At 32.6% G+C, this 12,500-nt stretch overlaps 1 protein-coding gene across 3 annotated transcripts in view; it reads left to right on the forward strand.

Moving 5' to 3' along the window:
• Positions 1 to 12,500, forward strand: part of LOC106881121 (neuronal acetylcholine receptor subunit alpha-10) — a 587,572-nt gene that overhangs the window by 556,718 nt on the left and 18,354 nt on the right. For 2 of the 3 annotated variants that reach the window (XM_089357333.1, XM_089357344.1), the window contains exon 9: positions 3,683 to 3,727. The exons of the other annotated variant lie outside the window; for it this stretch is intronic. In XM_089357333.1, the coding sequence (XP_089213459.1) occupies positions 3,683 to 3,727 (45 nt within the window). The remainder of the gene's footprint in view (positions 1 to 3,682; positions 3,728 to 12,500) is intronic. 3 annotated transcript variants of the gene reach the window in all.

Consider the following 12,500-nt stretch of genomic DNA (forward strand, 5'->3'; position numbering starts at 1 on the left):
AATTTCCTGTGTATTATCTTTTAGTAGCCTCAGTCATTAGACTGCTGTCAAGCTGGGACACCGACTTGAAGAAATTTTAAGCAAATGAATCGAACCCAGTGCTTATTTTTTAAAGCTTGCTACTTATTATATCGGTTTGTTTTGCCGAACCGCAATGTTACGGGAACGTAAACACACCAAGTGGTGGCGGACAAAGACATACACAAAGACACACACACACACACACACACACATACACACGCACATACGCAAACACGCAGGAACACTCACATATAGATGCACATGTATTCACAAGGTTTCTTTCATTTTCCATCTACCAAATCAACTCATAAGGCTTTGGTCAGCCCAAGGCTATAGTAGAAGATACTTGCCCTAACTACCATGTTGTGCAACTGAACCAGGGACCTTGTGGTAGAGAGTCAAGCTACTTATCACACAGTCACGCCTGCGCCTGTATATTGATAACATGTACATTTGTAAGCCTGAGTACCTCTGTATTTCAAACTTTTTCTCTTTTATGAGTTAGTTAGAAAGAGACGATAGTGTCCACGACCTCTTCATCTCCAACGAAACTGGTGGAGTAGGAAATAAATACATCTTCAGATTGGATAACTGACCTGAATGCTAGACGTGTAGACTCAATTAAAAGTACCATATTCATGGTTTTTCATTGGGCGATGTATTAGACATCTGAGAATATAAGCAAGTTTATCAATACTTAAAGAGAATAATGAAGGCGTTTGGTTTCTGTGCACTTTGTGTGTGGTTCAATATGTGTATACGAGGAGGTACTGAAATATTCTTGGCTTTTGAGTAAAAGAAAATACAGGAGGACCAGTTGATTATGATTTTATTCAACATATTCCCTCTCAGATTCACACAATTATTACAGCGCTCGGTCAGTTTTTCTAAGCCTTGTAAAAGGATTCGGAATGTTCGGCTTTCAAACTGACCTTTCGCAATAGCCTTCAAGCCAGAAACTTTTCTGCACTCTCTCTCTCTCTCTCTCTCTCTCTCTCTCTCTCTCTCTCTCTCTCTCTCTCTCTCTCTCTCTCTCTCTCGTATATAAACATAACCGGGTTTATATCTTGTTTACTTTGTACAAAAGGAGGTCACCAGATTATATTCAGACAGATTTTCTGTAAAAGTTACAAATTTCAAACTGTTGTCTCGTAATGCAGTTATGCGCTGTCGGGACTAAAAATGTTCGCACTGTGGACCATTAATTGTAAGTGGTAATTATATGGATTTCTATCTTTACCTTCTCTTAATTCTCCCAGAAATTTTATGCGAGACCGAAATAAGAAAATAAACACATGAAACGTTGTGATCAGATATTGATTGTGATTGTGTTCGACATATGGAATTGTATACCCCATCATAAACCTATCACGTATACGTGCGTCTGCTTCGTGTGCATCTTTGGCCGTATGGCTTCTGTATGATGTCACATACACATGGATATATACGCCGATATATGCAAGCATATATATATATATATATATATATATATATATATATATATATATATATATATATATATATATATATATATATATGAAGAGAAAACAACTATTTAAATATGTGCATACATATAAAAATGTGTGTATATGTGCATATGTTCGTATCTATCCATATGCATTTTTGCATGTCTTCAGATACAACCGCATGTCAATGGTGTGTGGAATAACATTGTTATGCAACATGAACTATCACTTTTAGACAGGTGAAGTATATTTAGAAAGATAGAGTTATCTTCTCATACGTTATTGACTCACAATGGCCAGGTCCGTGACAGGATTACTCCTTTTTGCCTGTTGAGTGAACTGGAGCAACGTGAAATGAAGTGTTTGGCTAAAAAACACAACGCGTCGACTGATCCAGGAATCGAAACCACAATCTTACAATCATGAATCCAACACCCTAACTACTAAGTCACACTCCTACACATATTTAGAAATGATTTAATGGGATTAATTGAAGGTTTTCTTTAATTATAGGTATTGGAAATAACCATATCCAATGCTACTAGAGATATAATTAGAAACGATAATCACGAGTAGGAAAATTAAGAATCGTTCCTCTTCGCGGACACCTTTTAAATGGTTAACGAAGCCCTAAGTAGTAGGTACATCAAGAAGTTAGCTGAATAGAGGATACCCTAAAAGTGAATTGAGAAATAAAGAATAATATGGGTTAACCTACTACATAACTTGGAATTACAATGGGTATAGACGATTATTTTCAAGCTTTAATGCATAAGTGCAGTAAACTTTCTTAATGCACGCGAATTAAAGTCAGCTTTCATTTCCTAAAATATATCATTTGTCAACTCACAGTAAAGTATAAAATTTACAAGATCCAGTCTTGACCATCGCAATAGCTAACTGATAACTGCTCGATATCGAGATTAATATGGAACTGAATAACTCAGAGACCAAAGATGTGAAAGGACTTTTAGAACATGGAGCATTGCTAGTTAAAATACACCATATTTCAGAATATCTCATAGCTGCAAACATTGTCTTACTGAGAAATTTCAGATGTTCAATGAAGTGAGCCGAAATTATTTTTCCTGATGCGTGTCAAACAATTGCATTCCTCAAACCAGCTAGTTCAAATTTATTGGAATCGAATTCGACTCCCTACGTGGTGGCTTTATCATTGACGACAAAGGACTGGGCAAGAAAGTCATCTTTGAATCATATTTCAATTATTTTCGGTTAATTTCAACAACACGATTTGCTTTGACCATATAAAGAAAAATAATTTTAACCAGCCTAACTACCTGTGCACATAGCATAACCCACAACAATTCACTAAATACTATCGTATCAACCACACATGTTGTTATGCAAGCAAATCCAATATACGATTCACCAGTTGTTAACCTACTAATATATAGACTTATATGTTTCACGAGTGCAAGATTTTAATGCTGTATATCAATTTATTTATTCGATTATCCTCTTAACAGTTTGCTCTGTTATTCCTCTCCTTTCGCTTGCTCCAAATAAATATACAAAATTTCAAAGGTTTAACCATTTCAATGTTAATCGATAACATTGTTTATAGCAGTATTTTCTTCTTTTTTTTTTCTCGTATAATGCACTACTACATACTGATATCTATGCTCATTTTCTCCATCATTCATCTTCATTCTCAGCATAATACTATTAGAAATAGCAAAATTATACAACCATTAAATATTTCTTTAGATTACAATATTTTAGTCGAAACACTCCCCTCAGGATAGAACATAAAACAAAAGTATTCCAAACCTATATCTACTTAAAAATCTATCCTCAGCCCTATAAACAAAATATGCAAATGTATGTGAAAAATATCAGTTTAATGTGTGTATGCAATCCTAGTATTAAACTTTTGATTCTTCAAGCTCTATTAATATGAACAAAATCTATGATACCTGAAAGAAGGGGTAAATACAATAAAAAGCTTATATAAAATAATTTCGTATGTGCATATTTACTTACATTGCAAGGTTTGGTTTATTTTTTTTGTTTTGCTTTATTGTTTTTAAAAGCAATACTTGATATTACATTAGTATGCTATGGGGAAAAATCCACTAAAAGTAGTTTGTTAAAACATCGATTAACGCATTTTATAACATTGATTATATCGCCTTGGTAGGTTTATATGCATATTTTTGTTTTTTATATAGGCTCACCTATCCGATATGTCAAGTTCCAGCGAGATTCCAGAGATGGTATAAACACATAAACATGTTCAGCCTTTATTATTATTATGTATGCAGCCTTTCTTAATATACGGCCATTATATATATATATATATATATATATATATATATATATATATATACATATATATATATATATATATATATATATATATATATATATATATATAATGGTCGTGTTGTTACACAAGGGCATACAGATACACAATGGAGATGAAATATTGCTTTTTATCCTTTAATTTCTTCTTTGCCTGCTACATATTAATATGCTTTTACATTTTGCTTATAGATGTTCTCCAGCTGCACAGGATCATATATATATATATATATATATATATATATATATATATATATATATATATATATATATATATATATACATCCAGCTCTGCTTTTTAGTGATTTGATTTCGGTTTATTAATTTAAGAGAGCATTGCGAAATAAATAACAGGAGATTAGACAATATACCGAGATTTCTAACTAACCAAAAGCTATAACATATTTAGTGATAGATTGAATCCCATTACATATTACTGCAGACTATCAAAAATAGGTTTATTGGTATCTATGGAAATTTTATTGTTTATGAATTATGTCCAACGTTGATATTTTAAACTGTAACATTTCATTCTCATCATATTTATTTGCATGAATACTGTTCCACGGATATTTACCTTCATCGTTGTGATATCGTCAGGAAGATGTTATTAATGACATACTTGGAGTACTTCTCAAGAACGACTTTCGGCTGCATTATAATATAACATTATTCACTCAGGTGTAGATATCGCAATCCTTAAGTTTGGTAGTACGTAGGTTACGACAACGAGGGTTCCTGTTGATCCGATCAACGGAACAGCCTGCTCGTGAAATTAACGTGCAAGTGGCTGAGCATTCCACAGACACGTGTACCCTTAACGTAGTTCTCGGGGAGATTCAGCGTGACAAAGAGTGTGACAAGGCGGGCCTTTGAAATACAGGTACAACAGAAACAGGAAGAAAGAGTCAGAGAAAGTTGTGGTGAAAGTGTACAGCAGGGTTCACCACTACCCCCTGCCGGAGCCTTGTGGAATTTTAGGTATTTTCGCTAAATAAACACTCACAAACCGCGATCCTACGACCGCCATTGCGCCTCCACAATACTTAATACATTATTATAAATATATGTGTATATGTGTATGCATGTATGTATGCAGGTATGTATGTATGTATGTAGGTAGGTAGGTAGGTAGGTAGGTAGGTAGGTAGGCAGGTAGGTAGGTAGGTAGGTAGGTAGGTAGGTAGGTAGGTAGGTAGGTAGGTAGGTGGGTATTATGAATGTATGTATGCATGTATGTATGTATGTATGAGTGTATACATCAAGGCCTGACCAACCGTTTGTTCCCAGAGTATTTCATGGAATACTACTTTGATAGAAAACACTAGTATTATCTGGTTATCAATGCCTCAGGAACGCTTGTGTTCAAGTAAATTAAAATAACCTTGTCTCATATTTCACATGCAAGATGATAAACCATCATAGTTATGTTGTCTTAGATGAGAAATTACCAAATAACAACAATAAAAACACTTAACCATAATAAAATATCTATTAACATCCACCCGTTTTTACAAGGTACGTTATGTTTATACAAACTCTGTTGGTGAAAATGAGGCTTGAAAATATAACTCATGACAATGATTACCCATTGAATAGCTATATTTCTATTTTGTTTAGGTCCTCTGTATTCAATATTTAATATAACACAGATGAAGTAGAGTATGAATTATAGATTCTGGTGCTACTTTTCTATTAGTGTAGCTTTTTCTACATCCGCTGATGTTTACGATGTCCAGCGGAAACAAAACCAGCGTTTTTCCGTGCCTGCTTTCTATAATTCTGTTTTCTAAAACTATATCGTTCCCATTTATAAGCCGATAGGGTGTGATTTAAGGAAAGTTTAATTAATAATTTTATAAAATGTAATAATTGCATACAGGTTAAGAATCTTAGCGTCAGTAACTGGAGATTTTCCACAGCAGCGAATTTTTTTTTTCTGCTGGCAAGGCGAGACACTTTCAATTTCGGTTTAGTCTACTAACATTATTGACTGTTGAGTAGTATTTCTTTATCGACTGTTGAATACGAATTGTCACATTAAATGTTGTTGTCATTATATCCAGCAGAGATCCAAAGACTTTTAACGTGTCACCTAAAAATTGTACTGCTCTAGAATTAATAAAGTAAATTCCAGTGATACACTCCTTGAAATACATAAACTATATAGCTTCTCTCTCAGCATTGGACACTTAACTAATTCAAAAAATTGGATATTCACAAAATTAAATTAATGTACCTTTGCTCTCTTTATATAGTTGTTTTTATTTCAGTTTCGTGTTTATAAATGGTGAATAGATGTCACTTTTCTTTTGCTTATCTATTTGTACTTTTAGTCAGTTTCTTACCTGTATCTTGCTAATTTGCTATCATTACAAATGTTTCACCCAAGATCCTTAGCTGCTATTCGCTTTAAATTTCTGCTTCCGAAATAATTCGCTTCTGTAATTGCTTATTTTCAAAATTCATTTGCTTGTTTCTTGAAATATTTTGCAACCCCTTCATCTGTTATTACACTTTTGTTGTGTCTGTCTTTTCCCTCTTACCATTTTCTTCAATTAACACACTCTTTCCTCGGCTATTACTATCATTTTGATTGTCTATTCCTATTCTTATAAACAATTTTATTCGCTTCTACTTTAATTCCAATTTTATAAAATCATTTGTAAAATCAATGGATATTTTTGGCAAATATCATATATACATGAATATTATTCTGCTAAATATTATTCTGAACCCAATTTTATTTGTTCATCCGCTTTCCTATTCTCTATCTATTCTCCTGATTTTTTTTTTTTTTTTTTGACTCTTTGAACATCTTGTAATGTGAGTGACCATTTTTGAAAGCAAGAGCGAACGAGTATGTACATACATATTATTTACTGATATATATATACAGAGGGAGAGAGAGAGAGTGAGAGAGCAAGAGAGAGGGAGAGAGAGAGGAGACTCAGAAAGGTATTTTAAAAAGACACCTATAACAGTGCTTGGGGAGAACAATATAAATAGAAACGCTTACCCCGTTACGTTATATTTCGATATGTTTATTCTAAATGTTTAATGAAGAGAATATTGAAACAAAACTTACTTTGATTAGTATTAAAATATATGGATAGCTTTGTTAATTTCTATGTGGCGAAAATCCTCGTCCGACTCTAGTCAATTGTTAATGTTGAAATATAATTTACTAAATAAGAATGGCTTTTGTAATTTTTAAGCATCCAATATACATATATCAGTTGTATAAAGTTAAAACATGATCTGGTTTTCACATTTTTATATTTTATCGTTAAAAAATATTTTGTAACGTTCATAAAGTTCAATTAGAGGGATCTATGCCAGTAATATTGGTACGCACGATAAACAGTTAGGTTTAAGCTGCATGCGGATTGGTCAAAACCGTTTCTAAAAATTCAGCTTCTGGGAGTGTTCTCAGACATAGTACAGTTTTCAAGAACTCAACTGTCAGTTAAATACATCTTGAACTCTGAAGATTACTACAAATGTAAGAAAGCGCTAATAGAACATTCACACAAATTCAGAAAATATTTATATACATACTTTGAATATATATACATATATGATGGGTACTCTTGTCGTGAACGACAAATGAGGATTCAGTAAAATTAAGCATTAAGCGTTAATCATGTTTTGAGGCCTGCTAGTTGCCTTGCAAATCTTTTGACAAATCAAACAAATTGAGGACTCTATTTGTTTGCGTGCTTGTTGATCATTTACTACGTGTTTTCTTGAGTGGCTGGCATGGCCTACTTTGCTTCGTACAACAAAACTACAATGACAGGAAAGGTTTCCATTTACCTGCTTGCACGAAGTTGTTCCCGATGATGGAGTCACTTTACTCAAATCTTTGAACTGAGGAGAAGCAGGACTAACGGTAAGTCCTGCGTCTGATGCTTTGTTTTCTCAGGAAGAAAATGGAATGTTGCATCGATTCAGATTTCTTTTAAATTGTCTTTGAAGCGCAAAAGTGGCCTTCCAACTGAACATTCTGATGAGAATTGGCCAAAGAGAAGTTGCTTTGGAATTCTGATATCATTTATACATGAGAGATCACCTGGCCATCTAAACTGTATTTTGATGAGGATGACGTCAATACTTGATATGATGCATTATTTTAGTACCTCACTCTCACGAACATGGCCACTCAGTTTTATGATGGAGATAGTACGCAAGCATTGCATATGAAAAGCGTCAAGCAGGTTGATGTGCTTTCAATACAGAGTCCAAGATTCAGCACCATAAAATAATGTTGACAAGACCACTGACGATATACGCTGACTTTCACTTTCAACGATACGTCGTGGCTGTCGCAAAGCCTGTGATAAGTCTTACCGAAAGCGGAGCTAGCCTTCCCCATTCGGAACACAATTACTTTATCCATCTTCGCATCATTGGACACAATGGATTCTTAACAACTTCTCGCGTCTATAAATATATGTGTATCTGTCTGTCTGTCTGTGTGTATGTGTGTGCATGTGTGGGTGTATATAATCTTTGGGTAAATATATATATATATATATATATATATATATATATATATATATATATATATATATATATATATGTATGTATGTATGCGTGTGTACATACACGCATACATACATGTATATATCTTTCTGTGTTTCTGCTTCGTACCAACGAATCTTTAAAATATACCGCCGTCATTTACTTCTTCTCATAACACCACATCCGCATTTCCCTAAATTGCAAAGGGTTCCCTAAACTTACCCATTGCTTTATACACACCACCCCACATCCTAAGAACGAGATTCGTTCTTTATATTTTATCGTTTATAATGAAAAACAATAAGATTCATCACTAATTCTGTCCTTCACTTTTCTGTATTTTGTATTCAACGATTTTCTTTAATTTCCTTTTGCTCTGCTTTTCTTTATTCAATCCAGCCCCATTTTATTTCCCCTTCTTACCCCCAACCAATACTACCTTCCTAAACCTTGCTCTAGACATTGAAAAGTCATGTCGCTTGCAGCGCTTTGTATTGAGCTAATCTGTCTTTTGTTTTATTGAAGCATTAATATTTACTCATTTTACTTATTATATGTTACGTCTTTTTTACTTCATTTACCAAATACTGTAGAAGGATCTTTTTGATGAATAAATAATACTTGAAAAAAAAAAAGAACGATAAATGCAAAGAAATTCGTTTAAATGATTTAAGTTTACATGAATATATTGTTTCGTTTTCTTTGAGACCTTTATATTTTTCTCTTAACTGATTCACTCATTCATTCATTCATTATTTATTCATTTTATTTCATTCGTTGATTCGTCTGAATTTGACTTTAGCTTAAAAAAAGCATTCATAATATATTTCTCGGTTTTATATTCCTTTCAAATTAACACATTTCGCTGTATCAGTAGGGGGTCGATGATCGAAATATTTTGTGAGATTTTGTCCCATCACTTTAATCACTGTGTACGAATCTTACTAATAGCCTTAAGGATAAAATAAGTATAAATCAAAAATTTATGATGATATCCTCAATTTCCTTTAACACAGCTACATATTATTATTCATACAATTTAAGGCGGCGTGTTGACAGAATAGTTAGCACGCCGAGCAAATACTATGCAACATTCCCTCCGTTTTGAGTTCAAATTCCGTCGAAGTTGGCATTTCCTTTCATCTTTTTCGGACTCGATAAAAAAGTATTGAGTATTGAGATCGATGTAATGGTTTACTACTCTCTGAAATTTCTAGCCTTGTGCCATAATTTGAAACTAATACAATTTAAGGCGGCATGCTGGCAGAATCGTTACACGTTGAAAAACTTCTTGTGGTATATTTTCGGGCTCTGCGTTCTTAGTTCAAATGCGTTCGAAGTAAACTCAGCCTTTTATTCTTTCGAGTTCGATAAAATAAAGTACCAGTCAAATACTTAGGTCGATAGTACCAGTCAATTACTTATGATTTTACTAGAAACTATTATTGTGAAATGTATTTATGGATCTCCAACTCTAGTGTAGAAATTATGTTTCTTTTCCATTTGTTAGAGGGTACTACTGTAATTTAGTGTTTAAAATATGTTAACAATTTGTTACAGTTTACATTTTAAAGCACAATTTAATTTCCATTATTGCAACAAAAATACAGCCAAAGTCACTATGACGTTTCCTTGCCAAAAAAAGCTGCAAATACCTCATAAGCTGGAGGAAGAGTAACAATAGATATGAGATTTCTTCCAAACCTACTCTCCTTGTATGTGTTTCAACTTTGAGATTAAAATCAGTGTTTTTATACTATAATGCCAATAAGCACATTACGTTAATTCTTTTGGAAACTTTTGAACAGCAATTTTATCACCGGCAAAAAGTTCTAATTCAAAAAAACATGGACAGCAGAAGCGGTAACCTTTTCCATATGGTGAAAGAGGTATATAGTTGAATGGTTAACAGTAATTTGAAATAATAACGAAGAAAAACATTTGTAAGAAAAAGATGTCTGTTGTTATATCAATTCGTAGCAATTGGAAAAAAACAGATTTTTGTGAGAAAATTAATCGATATCCCGATGTTTTTTTGGTTTAGCATGGTAACAAAAATAATTATTATTTGATTATTTCTATCACTACTGGTTTCAGAGACCCCGCTAAATAGAGATTGGCTCTTAACTTCGATCGTTGATTAAGACGGATCAATCAATTTATCTATTTATCTATCTCTCTATTTCCCCACACTTTCTCTCACTACCCTCCACACACGCACAGGTAGTTAGGGTAGTCTCACTAGCTCCTGTATGTTAGTCAAAATACATATTAAAACTGAGAAGTACGGAAATATTAAATACAGAGTTATTGTATATCAATACAAGAAATTGGGTATTTTTTGGTATTACTTATTCAACATTACACGTGTTTTGTTCCCAAACTCAAATTATAAAGTGTTACATGTTAGATAAACATGTAAGGTATTTCCTATAGAAATTGTATACTAAAATAATATAATAATGTATTATATTATTTCTCCGAAGTTCCGGCCAGCTAAGCCATCGTCAGCAGACCGACTATGGCTTAACAGGCCAAAATTTTTTACTGTCAACACCATTCTTATATAACAATTATATATATATATGTGTGTGTGTGCGTACATACATATATATCTACTTACACACACAAACATATGTAAAAGTTTACACTAAGGAGATTCTTACCCACAAACAATGATTTTTTTATAATTTTATTATGGGTAAGAATCAAAACAATTGTATGTAATTTGTATCTAATATTTATTATTTATTATATTACGTTATATTACTACAAGAATATAATATAATATTATGGTAATATAATATAATAGTATGGTTATATAATACAATATTATAGTAATATAACATTATGGTAAAATATTTTCATTTTGAATTGACAATTGTACATGTCTCCATTTCCTATTTATTTATATAAATTTAATATATATACCCATGTGAGTTGTAAGGTTTTCTCTACAAAGTTGGGTATATAACAGTGGAGCCAGTGAAAGATTGGATATTTTAATCCCTACTCTCCGTGTATTGGATTTAATTTAATATATTACTTATATGTATGTGTGTACACACACACACACACACATGTATGTATGTATGTATGTATATGTACACACAATACATAAAGTTTGAATGACTTCCAGTTATTGTTCTCATGATCCACATCAATAAGAGTCAATCAGTTTTCATATTGCGAAAGACTTGCTCTTCCATATATAAAACGTTTGTAGCAACACTACCTGTATAACGCTTTCTGTATCTCTAACATCTCATATGAGTGATGATGCACATGCTCAAATCAAACATACTTATATGAAATTCAGCTTTGGGGGGTACGCTTGTTTATACTTAGAACTGTTTTTCATATGACTTGATAATACCTGTTTAATTGGAAGACACATGACTTGAATATAAAATCTAAAATTCTGCATTGGAATCATATTATATTAATTCCAAATATGTGTGTATATATATATATATATATAGATAGATATGTACTAGCAAGTGACCTGGTCTGAGATCGTGTGCTGGAACGAAAACAATTGCAGCGTGGAAGGTGTTTATAAGCCATTTAAAATAACACACAAAATCCGTTAGATTCACTTCAACATTTAAATTTAATTTGTCAAAATATTTTCGTCGCTTTGAGAGCGCGACCTGTTCACTGACAAAATTCTGAGATGCAGCACAGAATTTTGTCAGTGAACAGGTCGCGGTCTCAAAGCGACGAAAATATTTTGACAAATTAAATTTAAATGTTGAAGTGAATCTAACGGATTTTGTGTGTTATTTTAAATGGCTTATAAACACCTTCCACGTTGCAATTGTTTATATATATATATATATATATATATATATATATATATATATATATATATCGATAAGTAGATTGTGTGTGCGCGTGTGTGTGTACCCTCGAAGGTACATGCATATACATGTACATGTCTTTTTTTATAGATTGGTACACGCATATATACATATATATATATATATATTTGTATGTCTGTGTGTATGCATATCTATACATACAAGAACACACACGCACACACACACACACACACACACACACACACACACACATATATATATATATATATATATATATCTTGGTATGAATATATGCATATATATATATATATATATATATATGTATGTATGTATG

Source organism: Octopus bimaculoides, chromosome 1 (assembly GCF_046866305.1).
Source record: "Octopus bimaculoides isolate indiv1 chromosome 1, ASM4686630v1, whole genome shotgun sequence".
In the NCBI taxonomy this organism is placed as follows: Eukaryota; Metazoa; Mollusca; class Cephalopoda; order Octopoda; family Octopodidae; genus Octopus; species Octopus bimaculoides.